At 37.7% G+C, this 18813-nt stretch overlaps 1 protein-coding gene across 2 annotated transcripts in view; it reads left to right on the forward strand.

The window, feature by feature from the left end:
* The window catches only part of RORB (RAR related orphan receptor B), a 191052-nt gene that overhangs the window by 144489 nt on the left and 27750 nt on the right, over positions 1-18813 (forward strand). For both annotated transcript variants that reach the window (XM_036021745.1, XM_036021744.1), the window contains exons 4-5: positions 1657-2046; positions 18344-18465. In XM_036021745.1, the coding sequence (XP_035877638.1) occupies positions 1657-2046; positions 18344-18465 (512 nt within the window). The remainder of the gene's footprint in view (positions 1-1656; positions 2047-18343; positions 18466-18813) is intronic.

An 18813-nucleotide genomic window follows, 5' to 3' on the forward strand; every position in this document is an offset into this window, starting at 1 on the left:
AAATAAATTTGTCTTTGAGACGCAGAGTCTAATAAAGACAGTATGTCTATGAACAAAGTTAAACACAATGATCTAAATGATTCAAGACCCTGTAGAAATGACAGTTGAGATGGAAAGAGAAGTTTGGTCTGAATTAACCAGATCAATTGTCTTCTTTCAGAAACACTACTAGACAATTACCACTTTGTTCTCCAACTTAGACAGCATCGGAAAGCAAGAACATAGGCTTTTAAGAAGAAGGACTATTGAGGAAGAGGAAGAGTTTGGGATGTTCTAAGTCTCCTCACATCCACAATCCAATGGACAGGGAGGAGGGAATGGCATATTTGACACCTGGAAGTGTGTGCAGCTACCCAGAACTTAATCACACAGCCACATCTGGCAGGAACAGAGGCTGGGAAATGTGGTCTCCCTTTTGAACAGCTGATGCTTACATAAAATTTGGTGGCTTTGTAACCAATGGAAGGAGAAAATGAATATTGAAGGAACATTGGGGGTGAAACAGCAGCTCTTTCACAGAAGGAACCTCTTCTGTGGGCCTTTCATGCTGGAGAGTTCTTAAGCACTTCACCATTTGGTTATTCTCAGAATTTATATTCATCAACACCAATGACTAAATCAGGGATTGAACCTGATTCCATGTTCCACTTTCTTCTTTCTACGTTCTCTGAGCTCGCAACACCAACAGGTGTGAGGGAGAGTGTCACAAAAGGAAAAAAAGCAAACAGAAACTGGGAGGGGAACCTCCAAGTTTGTCCTAGTTCCCACTATGAGTTGAATGACATACTGCTTGATGATTCAGGCACAGTGGCCCCTTGACTCAGGATTTTCACATCCTAAAACAGGAGTTGACAGCTTGTGAGAAAAAATGTCAATATCCATAACAGTCCAGGAGGTGAAGCTCTGTAAGTTAAGAAACAACTCATTCAAATGAAAGAATCCTCATATTACTTTATGCCTTCTGACAGAGCCTCTTCCTCCTTTTTCCTCCAAATGGCTAAGGATTTTGCCAGACAAGATGGGCAATAAAACTTAGGGATGGCAGAATGAAGAGGAGGAGTTACTTGCTGCCCATTGAATATGCAAAATTGCTATTTTCCAAAGATCCTTTATATTTTATCCCAAAATCCAACTGTAGGCAAATGGTGTGGCTTACTTAAAATTGTGTTTATCACCCTGCCCCACATCCTTGTTCTTACCCAACACACTACTTAGAAAATAGTAAAATAATAAGGTCCTCTCCAACAATCTAATAATCCTAATGTTTAGGAAGGGAAGCTAAAAATGAGTTTTGATTGACATTTTAATAAGAGGTACTATTTGGTAGTTTTTTAGTTTTTTATGATATTTTCCCACAAGTTAAAAAAGAAAAAGGGAATATGCTTTCTAACTTCATGGCCACCAGAAATACATAAACTCTCATGAATTTCCTCCTAGCTTAGATTTCGTGCTCACTATGCACCTAACCAGTACAGATGCCCATGAATATAACCTTTTGCCAAATGCAGAGTGCAAATGACTGAGCTCTTGGGCTATGGTGCTAGGAGTTTGTACATTTGATATTCATGGGACAACCATCCATGACACCTTGAACCTGAGGTGGTTAATGAGAATGATAACCACAAGTGCTATTTTCTGCTTTTCTCTCTGACCCAGCTGTGAAGTTCGGGAGGATGTCCAAGAAGCAAAGGGACAGCCTGTATGCGGAGGTGCAGAAGCACCAGCAGCGGCTGCAGGAGCAGCGGCAGCAGCAGAGCGGGGAGGCAGAAGCCCTGGCTAGGGTGTACAGCAGCAGCCTCAGCAACCTGAACAATGAGGCCGGTGGCACTTACGCCAACGGACACGTCATCGACCTGCCCAAGTCCGAGGGTTACTACAACGTGGATTCCGGCCAGCCATCCCCTGATCAGTCAGGACTTGACATGACTGGAATCAAACAGATAAAGCAAGAACCCATCTATGACCTCACCTCTGTACCCAACTTGTTTACCTATAGCTCTTTCAACAACGGGCAGTTAGCACCAGGCATAACAATGACTGAAATCGGTAAGTGGAAGTCCCCTCCCAGCTCAATTTTAGAAATTCTGCTTTGAAGCTGCCTTGGTCCTATTTCATATGGTCCTTATCCTAGGTCTATGTTGAATTACTTGCATTCATGCCTTCTAGTGAAAAAAAAACTAATTGACTTTAAAATATATTCTAATAAATGTCATTGTTCCCTGACCCCATAAAAGTTTGTCTCAAGCAAAGGAGAAAGAAATTATAAATAGAAAGATGCTATCTATAAAGAACAGATGCTATCTGTTAAACTTGGGTTCATCACTGAATGAAAAATGTTATTGGTATAAACAGGAAATTTTTAGCAGGGATTCAAAGTGGTGCTATTTAATGTGAAATAACTAAGGGATATAGAAATAATATATAAGAAGTGAATGAATGAGGCTCCATCTCTCCCTCTCAGATAACTGGAGACAAACTGCAAGCAAATGGTACCTCAGTTTCCTTCTTAGTAAAGTCAGAGGGGTAGACCAGAAGACCTCTAAGCCTTTTATAAATTTGAATTGAAGAATTCTATGTGGGAATAGAGTCTGAGTTACTGGTAAGGAAAGAGTGTAGTATGGAATGTTGTAGAACATAAGAGCAACAAATAAACTCTTAAGGCTAGTCACAGGCATGACTGCATCAGCAACCCAATCCTTTTTCTGCCATGATGTCCTTTGATTCCTAAGGAGTGGTCTTCAAGATGCCCTGTCCTAGGATGCTAACCTGTTGCAAATATGCTTTCTCCTGTGAAACTCAGGAGCCTATTAAATGTTTAACCTGTTGATTTCATTAACTTATTACCATAAAAAATATTGATGTAGAGTTGCATGTTAACAGTAGCCTAGAAGAGCTAAATGAACAATGACTGTATCAGGCTTTGTTGCAGTGTGTAGTGTACTAGAGAAAACAGTGTAGAGCTCAGGAACCTTTGAGGCTCCTCACATCCACCCTGTTTGACGGCAGAGCAAGAGTGTTTAAGAACCAGGCCACCTGAGTTCAAACCCAACTTTGTGACTTATTATTTGAGCTGAAGCAAGTTTCTAAATCCCAGTTTACTCATATATTTTTTGATTGCTCATCTTTAAAAAGAGAAAAGTATTAGTTCATACAGCACATGGTTGTTATAAGAATTAAATGAGTTAATACTTGAAAATCAAGAGCAATGTTTGGAACTCAGCCAGTGCCCAGTAACTCTTGGCTGATGCTGCTTGTATACCATGTGCTCAGGCACCTTCTCTGTCTACATTGTGAGTAGGAGCCTAAAGCCTACGAGAGTTTTAAATAAAGTTGATGTGAACACTTAGTGAAGTACATGCCATATATATCTTGGCTACTTCCACCATCTGGTTGAGGAAGAAGCAATGTTACACAGTTATAAAACTCGAAACATTATTTCTCTCTTTTAGCAATTTAGGATGTGAGAGTGAGTAAAGAAGTTGTTGACAAAATATCTGTAACAATATTCACATCTGAGAGACATAGGAACCTGAACAGCAGCTATAATATAAAAATATTTATAGTTATTGCTATCCTTAACCGTGCTTTTTAACTACATCACAGGCACTTCATATACATTGAATTTTCATGAGCATCTTATAAGTGAAAATATTATTCCCATTTTACAGATGAGGAAACAGAGGCTTGGAGATGTCTTATGGCCTTCCCAAAGTCCTTTGGTTACTAAGTGATACAGCCAGGCTCCACCCCAGGCAGTCTGATTCCAGAGCCCTTTCACTTATTCATTACTCTGCTACCTGTTATGGGTTTAAAATCCACAGACTACATTGCCAACCAATAGGGACAGCCCTTATAAGTGAAGTCACTTAATCTTTCCCAGAGAACATGTTATAAAAAAAGAAGAAAAGAAATCAGAATAATTTTTCACTTTTGTCCCACTTAATATCTAAGTGCAAGAGAGTGCTGTTGATTTGGAACATGTGTTTAAAACCTAATTTAATAAAACTAACAATTGTTTGGTAGTCTTCTGCTCCACACTCCAAAAATAAAGTCTTATAAGAATTCAAAAATCAGTTTCTTTATAATTTAGAATCACTAAGAAGTATGGGGGAAAATACAGTCAAAGCCATCAGTCTGGTGACCTGAGGCAAGTCACTTTTCCTCTCCGGGCTTCAGTCTATTCATCTCTGAACTGACGTCTTTGGATTAGATTAATTCAAAGTCCATCCAGTTTTCCTATACAGTGATAAAATGAACGAACACAAAATGGGTTAGTAACCCAAAATGAACTAAAATACATATTTTTTATTTTTTTCAAGATACCATTAGTCTTTAGATATTCCCTAAACTTTGGAAACTTCTTCCATCAGACATCTAGAGACGCTATGAGATTATTTAGCATTCTCTTAAAACCAAGTATTGACTTGGTTCACATTTTGTTAAAACAGCAATGCCATCTAGTGGACACAACTTCTTCTGTGGGTGTCAAATGTAGGTACCTATGACCAGCCACAATAATGGGACACACTATTCTTTCCTGCACCATCCAAAAGCTTGCCACTCATTTCACTAGAACACTAAGTCCATCACGAAATCATGGGGTGAGAAGGTGTCAGAGGTACCGGCTCGGTGGTTAAGAACACTGGTTCTGGAGTCAGCCTGCCTGAGTTCAAAACCTGGTGGGCCTTCTCCCTTAAGCAGTTTACCTAAACTTTGAGTCTCAGTTGTAAGCCTGGGACCATAATAGTCCCTACCTGAGTGTGTTGATTAAATGATCTAATGTTTGCAAGCTCTTAAGACAACATCTGTCATGCATAAGCCTCATTATTATTAATATAATTAATATTAATAATATTAATATTATCATGATTATAATGATCATTAACATTATCATTATAATGTTATCGATTTCATTGTCACTTAATAACATTACTACTTATTATGCATCATATAATTATCCTTCATTGAGCACCTACATTATGTTGAGCAATGTTCTATATTTAATTCTCAAAACAATCTTATTTTGCCTATTATATAAGTATGTATATCTATTTTACAGATTGAAAAACTGAGGCTCAGAAGTTACAAAATTTGTAAAAAGCAAAGTAAGCATGTAAGCCCAGGTTGGAATAACCTCAAAACCGGTCCATTGAACCATCATGCTATCTCTTCTCCCATCTGCACAAGGAGCCCCATGAGCTCATTGGCATTCCCACCATGAAACATGTTTGGCATTTGTTGCCCACCTGATGCCCTCCTAGGTGCTACAGAGAAGCTTACAGTGAGAGCTTGCTGACCTTCTGACTTGACTTGGTTAGTAAGCATCTGCACTAACCTAGCTGGTGGCAAGCTGTCATAGAAAGAACCCCGTGCAGACAAACTACAAAATCTGAGTTTACCACCTTCATTGGGTGAATTCAAGGCTATATCACACAGGCTACTAAAAGGCCTGATCTGCTCCCTCTGGTTTCTGAGAGAACAATGAAATGTGTATGATCGGGTCATTATTCTGGTATTGGGTCATCTTAAAAGGAGGGTTTTTTCCCATCAGTTTTTGGATTAGTCCATGTAATTATGGTCTTACAATTTGGAAACTGTTAAGAAATGCATGTTTAAGAACCATAAAACAGCTATGGAAGTAACAGCATGAAGACCCCCAAAAGTCAGTTACATGAATTTTATCAGAGTCAAGAATATTCCCCTAGAAAAACCAAACTTGTCTTTCTAAAAGTGCACCAAAGAAACCACAGACTTTCTAGGTAGTGATTCTGATAATAATACTTTCTGTATGGAGAAAAATGGAGAAAGACTTTTCACATATGCTAGCCTATTTGAGCCTCACGCCAGTGCCTTCGGGTGGGCAGTGAAGAAGTCATCCGATTGTGCAATGAAGAAATGAAGATTTATGTTGAGGAAATGAAGGTTCAGAAATACGGAAGCGATTTTCCTAGACCACTGAGTTAGTTAAGTAGGGGAGCCTAAATTCTTACGTGGTGTCATTCTACTGTCTTAGACTGCCAAGCATTCTGTCAGAAGCATATTTTTGAGATATGCCAGGCACTGGAGGCAAACAGACCTTGGTTCCTGATCTCACGATGTAGGACCCAGACAGGAAAATAAGTAATTGCAACTCAACGTTACAGAAGTCCTGGGCGTGATGGTATCACAAACTCTCCCGGAGGTGAGGGAGATGGGAACTATTGCTTATTCTGAGCCACATCTCTTATAAGGAATAATTTTTCCCCATAGTTTTGGAAATAGAAAACAAACAGAAAAATATTAAGCATTTCTAGAATTATACCTTTGGGTTTCTCAAAATCCCATAGGAGAAAAAGACATGAAATAAGAGAAGGGCAAAAGTAAGCTTCAAATTAATATTTAGGCAGCAGTAATAACTGGGGTTAGCTGGAATTTTCCTTCAAGATGGCATGGTGGGTGTGTTCTGTCTCTGGCAATAAAACTTTGTAATCGCTAGCAGCAGGGAGAGGGGTCTGGCTAAAGGATACCTGGCAAACAAGCAGGGAAGGGAAGAGGAAGCTCATGTTTTTGCCCCCCCCCCCCACAATGGTCCTCAGAGGGGTTGGGAGATTCTGCAGGACTAATACTCTTAATAAAAGCTCATTTATGTTCAGAGATGATTGACAATGCATCTGACAGGTACCAGACAAGACAATTCCAACTGCCAAACAACATGCTTTTTAAAACAGAAAGAAAAAATCCATTAAATTAGCTGAGATGCTAAGGGGATGAATTGCCTTTTACACACATCCCCTGAGTTTGCTGTTCTATTCTAATTTTCTCTCCAGGTAAAGACAATGAAATAGAAATTCATTGATTTCTCCTATCTTAAAAATAGATTTACTTTCATATTCCTTTTGTGTTCTGTTTATGGATTCTAGAATTTTAAGCATCAAAAATAGAAATTAATAATTCACCTGTCACTGGAGCTGAGTATTAAATAATCATAGGGGATTACAAAAGAGGCTTAGCCTAGAAGTGATCTATTCCTTATAGGGTACTACTTTATTTTATCAAGTCTATATAGAAACATAAAGATATGACTAGTCCTGTTTTATTTGGGGGAATTCTATAGAAGTTGACGGTATTTTAATTGTTACTTATTAAAAACCCCAAGTAGGTGCTGTGGTCTTAACATGGCACCATTAATGACATGCTTCTACACATAGGCATTTTATGACTGCTTTAATCTGTCTATGTATATTTATATGTATATTAGATATGTGTAGTCTATACATGTTAACTATCTATAGATATGTATCTATATATAGTTGAGTCTTCATTCACAGATGGCACAGAGAATAAGACTTAACTCTAGCTATGTACTTTCTATGTCCTCTGCTTGTGCCTGTACCAAACATAGGGAGACATTCAATTCAGGAACGACTGCCTAGTTAGTCACTAAAATGAACCAAAGTAAGCTAAACTGTGAGAAAAATCATTAAACTGTATGGTGAAGGGAAAATCCAGTTCTTTAGTTCTTCCTTTCTTGCTTCGAGGGACAACATCTTGGGAACCACCACTGTCATCTACCACGCACTTCCCCCCATCCTCACCCCCGGCACAGGCCCTCTGCAGGCAGTTAGGAAAACTACGTTGAAATGGAGAGCCCTGACCACACATACAGCCAAATGAACTTATTCCAAGTTAGTTCAGCTTTCTGAGGCTCAGTCTCTTCATCTAAAAAATAAGGTGGTTGAACTACAGGACTTTGAAGGATTATTGTTCTGTCACCTCCCAATGGGAACTTTGACCATATGAACAAATATTCCCTTTGTTATAGCCGCTTTCTAAGGAGTATAGAGTAGTGGAGAGGAGTGGATTTGCAGGCAACCAGCCAGTCCTGAAGGAGGCTGAAGCACTTGCCTATGGCAGTAGCCAGTCATGCCTCCCTCCCAAGGAGTAGGACCACATTTGAGACTTCTCATGGGGTAGAATGACCCAGTCAATTATACAGTTAATAACCACAATCAGATCAGAATTGTGCACTGGCCTCCTCTTTCCAAACAACAACTTTAAAACAAACAAATACATAAATAAAGACAAGACATCTGATTAAAATGAGAATCAAGGACAATCAGAGGTAGCTCAAGGAGAGGGTGATGGCCGATCGCAATATCCCTCAAGTTCATGTACAATCAATGTAAAGAATGAGCTACTCTTCAGATATAGCTTCAGGAACCAGCCTTAGACCCAGACCTACACAGGTCACCTTGGTCCCTGAAAAGGGACTTACTTGACTCCTCCAAAATTTTAACACTACCTGGTTCTTTGCCACCCATAGAATATCTCTCTAGAGGCCGCTATGTCCAGAATCCTGCCTTCTATCTTAAAAAAAAGAATTCCCGTGTACAGGGACTAGGCTAATCAGCTTGAGTACAGATCCATGGCCATGAATTATTCTAGAGCATCCTGGCACAAAGACTACTACTGTTCTTTGCTGGGGTCATTCAAAGCCATGTCTTTCTAGACATTCTTCAATAACCTCATGAAGACAGTCTAAAAATCACCTAGTAATATGTTGTAATAATCCTACTGTCATGCTCAGGCAATGACTGCCCACAGTTAGAGTAAATGGCATAATATAAACAAAAGCACCTTGTGGCCAGTGAGGCCCTAAACAAATATAAAGATGCAATGCACACACATATATGTTCAATTCAAGTATACAAATGTTCAATATGTACATAAGTACAACACAAATGTTTACAGTACTTGTGTACCTATTGGTCACTACATGTTTGTACCTCTGTTCACACAGCTTTCCTAATGTGCTAGCATTATCTAGATTAGGTAAATCTTCTAAATTGCCTTTGTATTTTGAGTTGAAATTGTGCAAAATTGGTCTCCTTCAGTGGACTTCCTATAGAGATACTACCTTGAGATTAATTTTTTTACTCAGAATTTAGAACTTCATAAGAAGGTTCTAAAATCCAACTATCCTGGAAAAAAAAAAAAGCTATTGAGAAGCTATTGGAAAAGCAATTCCATTTTATACACTCGATTTTAAAAGCCATAATAGATATGAAATATTCTGCAGTAAGGAGGAAGAAAGAAGACTTCATGAGGTTCTGCCTGCGACTTGTCAAGGGAGGGAATGTTTATACCTAGAAAGTAGCTTCTGAAACAGCCCCTACTGCTGAACAGCACTTCAGCCAGTGCAAGCTTTGACACTGGCTCTTTGGGAAAAGCTCTGAATCGCTTTTCCACTGATTGGGTGGACGTGTTCTGCCTTAGCCTCAATGTCAAGCACCTATTTGGAAAAGTGCTGTCTGGGTTTAATATACCACATGGGTCCTGGGACACAGAAATGTCAACTGACGGCCAGGTTGCTGGAAGCCAACACTTTGATGTTATTAGCACAGTATACAACCAATTTATCAGGCTCACTCTACCAACCAGCACCGGATTTATGCGTTGTTCACAAAATTGGGGAAACCTATGGGGAATGTTCCTAACTAAAAAGACTTTTGGTCTTTTAATACAAGACTTTTATTTTATTTTAGGTTATAAAGTTTCCTTTGGTAATGTACCCTCAATATTGAGAAGGAAGAATTTACTATTTAAATTTAAACCATATTTATGAGGTCTATTATAGAACTGCTATTTGGTTTTCTAATAGGTTTATTCTAGGATAATTTTGTGCTAAACTATTTAGAAAACACTTATTTTAAATTAGTAGTCAATTAAATGTATTATTTAAGTAATCAAGTTATTTTTAATATTTTAGATTAAATGTTAGAAAACATGAAATTGTCTCCAAACATTTTCTCTGAATCAGTTCTTCCTAAAGGTCAGGAACACATTGACAAAATTTCCAAAGAGTGGGTAGGGTAGGGGAGGAATTGCTTGTGTTTAAATTAACACTCAATCCATATGTCAACAAAATCCAAATAGTAACAGTCAATCCAAATGATGGCCCTGAGCATTTTTCATAATTAGGTTTTCATCATCTGTGACCCACTAACTGTGCTTCGGGTAGTGTGTGGAGGTGCAGTTTTTAAAAGAGAATAGGGAAAGATTTTAAAGGGCTCTGCATTATATTGTTTTTGTTTGTTCTATCAAGACTCTTCGAGTGCTTTTAGGACTGTGAGCTGTACTCTCAACCTCTGTAACTGGAAGACTTATCCCCAATGAGTCACAATAGAGAGAAATTCCTGGGTAGACCCTCAGACTCAAGTTGCCATGCTTCACACAGCCCCTTAGAAAATGTTGCTGCTGCCAAATCCCTCTGTAGATGGAAAATTAAACCCAAAGAAACTAAAACTTTAAGATGTTAAGTGACTTCCCATAAGGCACAAAATAAAAGTCTGAAAAGGGGCATGTTGACTCCCTCCATCTTACAACTCATCATTTCTAGGACATTAAATGATTTGATCTTTGCTGATTGTTCTGTGAAGGTTTTTTACTATGAAAGTTAATTTTGAAATGTAATGTTTTCCTAATAGATTCTTTCTCAATTTTCTTAGTAAGTTTGAAGAAAGAGAACTGTAATTTCCCAAAAATTAGACATGCAGTATTGCAATAAAACAAAACACTTGTGATCTAAAACAGCTTTCCATTATTAAATTATGAAAAAAGACACCATCTTAGTTCATTTATTTTGCATCCTGCAATGTTTGTTCCTTTGCACATACTCTGCCCAAACACAAATGCTAGGTAGAGTCTTTCAGTTTTTCTTTTTGCTTTACTTTCTGCTTTCTCACCTTCTACTAAAAGGCTCTTACCTAGGCTTTCTGAAATTTGAGAAAATATTAACCTTTTTATTAACTCATTCATCAGTCTTTGCCCAGATACTTTATTACTTTATTAATCTGAATTTTTCATTGCTTTTCTGTATGTTTATATTTCATTGAACTGTGTTTGTCACATGTCCATTATTTTATATAGTCAATAACATAGTCTTATATTTTATTAATATAATTTATTGAAGAACTCTAAGAACATTTTCAGTCAGGTCTATATGAAGTAAAAAATAGTTATTCTATTCTCTGATACAATTATTAGGAGTGGGTGAGAGGGACTGGAAGAGATTAGCTAAATTACATGTGTGCATATATGCAAAGCCCATGGACACAGACAACAATGTGGTGAAGGGTAGGGGCACGTGGGGTTGGGGGGGGTCTTGGTAGAGGGGAGAATGGGGGGGAGCAGGGGATATCTGTAATAGTATCAAAAATAAAACCTAAAATAAAATAGCCATGAGAGAAAAAAGAGAATTTGTGTGAATAGGAGACCTGAAGCTACCCCAAGTCATCAGTGTGCGAGTAATGAATCATTGGACCAGGAAACTAAGCCAACAAATGAGTTATAGGTTATTTTGACCCCAACTCTTTCTTAAAAGAATATGAGGAACTTGAATGCTAAAAGACTACTTTCCTATTGAGGCTGAGGGTTGCTAAGCGATGAGTGTTTTAAGCTTAAGTGTTACTGATGTTTTTATGCTGACAGCACAATTCTATTTTTTGCTAAGAAAAAAAAGAAAAGAAAATAATAATGATCTCTAATAGAGATTAGAAAAATCAGAAAGGTCTTGAAATTGACATTGTCCTCTCTGACATTGTCATTTATTCCACCCTAACCAGTAGACTTGTTCCATTTAATGATAGAAAACTTATAAAACTAGTAGTCTATTGTCAAAAAGACAAAATGCACACTTGCTTAAATGTTTCACCTTTCAACCAGTTGTTCTAATATATTACAGTTACTGCCTCAGAGCGTGGATTCTAAGGAATCTTGATATTCTGAAAACCTAATGCAGGCAGTTAAAACTTGCCTTGAGCAAGTCCGTAGAGATATCCTGGCATTAATTCAAAATGAATCCCCTAAGAATTCCACTTTCACACTAGTAGTATAAACTAAACAGAGAATTGAGTGGTTCTCTAGATCCTTAAGGCAAGTGATAAATTAAAAATTCATTAATCATTTTGATTGAGGCTAAGATACAGTATTTTAAGAATACTTCCAAGTTAAAAAAAAATCCCATGTGGATAAAACTGAATAGGGGGTATATAGTTCACCAAGAAGAAACCATCATTTCCCATGAGAAAGAGGAAAAAAAGGAGAGGGAAGAGAAAGGATTAGGAAGTTCGATGCAACCCCCTCTAATGCTATATATAGCTTTAAGTCTCAGCTTTCTCGCCTTGGTACCATCGGTGCTCTTGGTAATAACACTGAAAGCAGCAATTTTAAAAGATACACTCAACTTTCCTCGCTCTCAGAATGTGGGATTCTAATGAAATCACCTGGGCAATCCATGGCTGCCTGAGACGCTGTAGCCTTTGGAGAGCACCATTTGCTGAAATGTCTAGTGAGAGCTAAAATAAGCCCCTTTGGTGGAAAAAACTCGCTGAGTGGTTGAAATCAGAGCTGCAGAAGGTCACTTGCTATTTTAGTAGCTGCAAGCTGGTCCTCATTTTATAACATTACAGTTATAAACAAGAAGTTGTCACCTTGCTTGTCAGTTTACTTCTATCTCTCTGAAATAAGCAGATGTCGCTTCTTTTTCTACATGGAATTAGGTAATTTGGATGACTTGTTTCCAAACTTTGCTTTAGTATGTGGATCAATACATAAGAAAAGTTATTATTCATGTATTTCTTTAAGCACTACTTTATAATATTATTTTTATGTTGTCTGATATGATTGATCTTTAAAACTCCATTTACCAGTGTGAACTTGATCATATACATCTCAACCATCTGTAAATGCCTTAAGGGGGATTTCATTCCTACTTATTTGATTTATTCAATAGATCACAGTGAAGATTAATGAGGATGGGGGAGGAGTGTGGAAGTCCTTTACAGTTTCAGAGAATAGAGACCCAACTAACTTCCAGAATTATTTAGACACAGTCCATTTGGAAATGGAGGTAGAAAGTCACTTTCATCCTCAGGGCCCTATAATTTTTGCACACACTATTAACAATTACCATCAATTTTATTTCAGTTTCCCCTTCAAAAATTTAATTTCTCTTTTCTTATTGCCCACATTTTAACTGGATTTAAGATCATACTTCTAGAGAAGTGTGATGATTTTAACAATATGTAAATTGTTTTAAAACAAAAATGATAAAGCATCATGCGTATGTAAATTATACCGTAGGGAATATAATCAATAATATTATAATAAATATGTATGGTGTCAGGTGGGTACTGGACATATCAGGGAGAACACTTTGTAAAGTATATGATTATCTAACCACTATACTGTATGCCTGAAACTAATACAAAGTAATACTGAAAAAAATTATAAAACATATTTGCCTATATCAATTATTTTTAAATCTCTTTATTTTTATTGATGTATTAATTGACATAAAAAGATATACATATTTAATATGTATAAAAAGCTATACATATTTAATGCATGCAATTTAATAAGATTGGTGATAAATATATACCTGTGAAACCATCAGCACTATCTATGCCATAAGCATACATCTGTATGAAAGATTTCTGGGACGATTCTTTCACTTGAATCCCACATTTCATTTCTATCTTGTAAAGAAAGTTACTTAATATTACATGAAGTTACAAATTCTATTTAGTGGTTATAAACCTTGGGTTCCAGGAAGCCTTCCTTCAAGAAAAGTATCAGGGTCCAAGTCTAAAAACAACACAGCAGTTTTACTTTTTTCAAGTTATATACATCCACATATGATAAAAGAGAAGAGAGAGTGAGAATAAGCTATTTTTCATGAAATTAACAAATAGAAAATAAGGACCACTGACTTACTATCAACTTATAATTACATACCCAATTTTCCCTTGCCAGTATCAATATTTATGTGTTTTTTCTCATCATGATTCAAAGAAGTGACTGGACTGAGCATATGAAAGTGTTTTCCTCATTCTTTGACATCATTTTATTAACTTGAGCATCCACATACTCTTGGTGAGCTGGACAAAGCTCTGTCCCACTGAACATGTACAGCATCTTAACTGCTGAGAACGTGTTAATTGCATTTACTTTCCAGTTAAATCTCTAGCCTCTCATCCCCACTTTTAGGAAGAGCAGACTGTAGGGCCTGTGAGCATAACCTCTGCAGGTGGTAGAATTTTCCATTAGTCAGTCATGCGGGCCCATTATCCCATCAAAGTGCGTGCTGACTCATTCAACGTGTGCCTACTGCAGCCGGAGTTAAAGAATCTGGCAAAAACTGAGCTCAGAGAGCAACTGCAATCCAAGTCGGGAAACGGATGAAGGGAATGTGATTGCCCAGAAAGATTCCATATCCTCTCCTCTTTTACCTCAGTCTCTTTGTCTGGATTTTCTCATGTGGTTTGGTCCCTGGAGATGATAGCGTTTACTATTACCTTTTCTATTTTTCCAAGCAAGGACTCTTGAAAGTTCCTTTGGCTCCCAGCAGGAACTTTGCATACTGTATTCATTGTCTCCCCCTTTGTCCCTTTTTAAATCTTTCTCCCCTTTTCACAACTGCAGACTCTCAGTTCAAGCAAACCATCTTCTCAGTTGTGCATCTTTCTAATCAACAGAATGAGCCCTCAGGCCCTGCTCCTATGGGACCAAGTCTAGCTTTACCTCGTGGTTTATTGACCTGAGCTTTGAGAGGGTCAAGTTGGGTTTTTGCAGAACTCAGGTTTTTGCATGTGGCTCTGCAGTGCCAACTCACTGAAGGTAGTGAGTGGAAGGGGACTGACTGCTTCCACAACTGTGTCTGAGCTTTCATGGGCCATGTCAAAAAGAGATTTGCCTTTTATTTATCACAAGAGTAGGGGAAATAATTATGCAGGTTTAATGTTTGATTTCAAAACCACTATGAGTGCTTAGGCTTTAAAATCATTAAATGAAGGCCCAGTCTAACTTTCTAAAATCCTTTGGTAAATAAAGCAGAAAAGGGAAGTGAAGGAAGGACATTTCCAACACTATATTTAATAACTCACCATTGTCTGAGCACCTACTACTATATTGAATGTTTTCTTTCTCTCCCCCTCCCTCTCCCTCTCTTCCTCTCATTTGCAGTTCCTGTGTATCCTCCTTCAGAACTGTCCTGAATACAATCCTTCCACTTTATATCTGTTGTTCTTACCTAATCCAGAACCTCCTCAGATCTTGCCTGAATTTTCACAACAGTTCAATGAATCTCACATACTCTTCAATGCCATCTGATCTTCACCATGACCAGGACCACCTTTCTAAAACAAAAACCCATGCCCTGGCTGGTGTGGCTCAGTGGCTGAGCACTGGCCTGTGAATCAAAGAGTCACTGGTTCGATTCCAAGCCTAGGGCACATGCCTGGGTTGCGGGCCAGATCCCCAGTAGGAGTGTGCAAGAGGCAACCACACATTAATGTTTCTCGCCTTCTCCTTCTCTCTCCCTTCCCCTCTCTAAAAAATAAAATAAAAATCTATCTTAAAAATTGGCAAACTTAAAAAAAACCCAACTGTGTCACCCTGCTGCTTCACAGCTTCCACAAACTCCCAGTCGCCTACAAGATAAAACCCAGATTCCTTTCTCAGCTCTCCAGTCTCTCATCACAATTTCCATCTCTAGTGTTCTATCTCCTTATCTCTTCCATGCATGCTGTGTTGCAAACACTATAGACTTCTTGCTAGAAAAGACAGACTCAATTTCAAAACACCATTTGCTAGCTCTGTAAAAATGGGTCTAGAGTTATGTACTCCAAACCTCATTTTTTTCCTCAGCAAAGGGAAGTTGGTTCTAAAAGGTAAGTGTTGTAAAGATGTAAAATATGTTAGAAATTATCAAGCTTATAGCTAGTTTTTCTATCTGTGCCTTTGAAATCATTCCCACTACCTCAGGTTCATCTTCCTCTTTCCATGCAACAAACTCCTGCTCAGACCCAGGTCGAATGGCATCTTCTCCATGTTATTTTCTAGATTGGCTTTGACACTCTCTTCTGTGGGATCCCACAAAAACTCAGAGTGTTTATTACATCATGATACGATATGATATTATTGTAGTAAGGTCCTGAAAAGATGTTTTAAAAATCTGTACCTTCACAAGGTCTGTAATAGTTTCCCAAAAATCATTGGTTGAATGAATAGGAAGGCACTAGGCTGGACTCTGCAATCTGCTTCTTGAAGAGCCCACAGTCTCGAAGGGCATGGAACAAACAGAATCCACACAGACAACCACAATGTGAGTCTGACTAGAATAAGGGTTTAACTGGAGGTAGAATCCAGGTGTAATGGGAGCTGGCCCTTCTACCTAAGGACACAGAAGCAAGGAAGCCTTCACCAGCAATGGACATCTGGGCTGAGTCCTAAAGCATGCATGTGGAGTTTACGTCTGATTTTGCTTAGCCTGCCCACCTGTTTATTATGCCCACTCCTCCTCACCCCCCAAAGCCCTAAGCTTTGGTGGCAGAAGGCTAGAGAATTCTAAAACACTGTCTAACAGTTGCCAGAGTGTGTCATAAAGGAACAGATAAAGAGTGTTTCATAATACAAGTTTGAGCAGCAATTGTAATTTTGCCTATAAGCCCTGAAGCCTGTAAATTACTGACAAATCAGCATATCTTTGAAAATGAAAACAAACTATGCCAAGGAGGTAAAGCTTTGAAAACTACAGCTATAAAAATCTATGTTGTCATTATATACCTACTGAGGAAGAGATGTGTGCTTTTCAGATTCCAAGTAATTAGACTGCCCAAGTGAAATTGAAAAATGATGAACCGTGCATGGCACACCAATCTATTTTAATATGATGTATAGTGCAGTTACTTCCTTTTTTACAAGATAGGAGGATATTCGATAAAATTTTGAATATAGAATTTTTAAAGAAAGTATCTCAGTGAAACTCTAGAAGTGCTCAATGCTGCACCCAATAGAACATAACTATAATCATAAGTGAGCATTCGTAGCACTTTCTAATATGTCTACCACTTTATAGTTCTGATTGAGAAACCAGTAAATATGGAAATATCATCCTTCAGTGTAACAGTAATTCCAAAATTAAATTTCTAGGCTTTGTTTCCTTAATGACAACCTATATACAATGTCCTAATAATGGTAATTTATTTATTCAGGGTTTTTTAATGTGCCAGGCAATGGGTTATATGAGATTTTTGTATTGGGGAAGTTCATTAGAAGTTTAATAAGCTTACATTTTTTATTCTCTCCATCACTAAAACTCATTTTACACCATATATACCAGAAGCTTAGCAAGGTAAAAAGAAGTTACCTAAGTACTGCTTTGAGTCATTTATCTTAGACAAATGAAAAGTGGTTATTTAGAAAAAAAAAACTGTCATAAAAGAGATTACATTTGAAATGATACAACCTGAAACACAAGAAAAATTCCATTTCTGTATAAGCCAAGACCAGTTATCAGGCCAAAAACCAGCCATCGTCATTGTGCTCACACCCCACATGCAGAACCTCTATGTCCTTTGGTTCCTAAAACACTGCCTTTCCTGCATCCCAGTAGCAGGTGGGATTATGGGGGCACCTCCTACTGGCTCTGTCCAACTTCACGGGGTGCATAATAGGTTCCTAAGGAGAGCTCTTTTGTCTGGTTCTACTGGTCGAATTTCATAGCTCTGATCCCAAAATCATCAGTATTTAAGATATAATACCAAATAAAACTCATTTGGGATTAATGGCCCCAAAATTCTGATTATGCTTGTTACTACATTTTTTATGAATATAATCATTTTCTCTTTTTTAACTCTTTTAACGAAAAATGTCGTCATACAAAAAAATTGGAAAGGAGAATAAAATGCCCCCTTGACCCAACTTCAATAATTATTAACTCATGAATCCTTATTGTTTCATCTCTAACCCCTCTCCTATTATTAATTATGAAAGATGTCTGCATGGGTCTAAGGCCAAATCTACAAAAACAATGCCGTCAGAGAAGTCTCGCTTCTTTCCCTGCCCCTCCACTCTATTACCCTTGCTCTACAGAAAACTATTTTTTAGATTATTACTTAATTCTCCATTTGTAAAAATATTAGCAAGTACATTTATATTTTAATTCTGCCTTTTGAAGATAAATAATTTTCAAATAGTTGAAAATATTTGGACTTTAAATATTAAGATTGTTAGTGAAATTTTAGGCCAAAAGCAAAAAACATGGTAATTTGTATTTATTTTTTAAATAAATAATTATTTGGACACTTTACAACTGGTAAGCCCCAGGTGTGTGATCAGAGAAAGAAAAGGCAGTAAATTTTAGAAGACCAAAAACTGAAAAAAGGCAATAAAGAGTTTGTCTAATACAATTGGAGTACCTCTAAACGGCATTCCCACAGTACACACATTAAGAGCAGGTTTCTTTGAGCAGAGAGGGATTTCATTCACAAACCCTCAAACTGATGGATGTTCTTTCTCCTAGATCGAATTGCACAGAACATCATTAAGTCCCACTTGGAGACTTGTCAATACACCATGGAGGAGCTCCACCAGCTGGCATGGCAGACCCACACCTATGAAGAAATTAAAGCGTATCAAAGCAAGGTACAATGAAAAACTACAGGAAAGTTTTCCTGTGGCTTCTCTATTTCTGGCTTTCTCCATCTCAGAAGTATTGACATTTTAGGCTGGACAATTCTTTGCTATAGGGACTGTCCTAGGATTTTTAGGAACTTTAGCAGCATCCCTGGTCTCTACCCACTAGAGGCCAGTAACACCCCCCCCACACACACACATAATTATGGCAATCAACATGTCCTTAGGATTAAGACCCTAAGTTGTAAGATCTACCAATAAATGCAATTTTAAAAATATGTATCGATGTGTCTGTGTTTAAATATATGATTACAGCACATATAGGAGCAATTAAATCTTACTCTTTTATATAAATAG

Source organism: Phyllostomus discolor, chromosome 3, assembly GCF_004126475.2.
Source record: "Phyllostomus discolor isolate MPI-MPIP mPhyDis1 chromosome 3, mPhyDis1.pri.v3, whole genome shotgun sequence".
NCBI lineage: Eukaryota > Metazoa > Chordata > Mammalia > Chiroptera > Phyllostomidae > Phyllostomus > Phyllostomus discolor.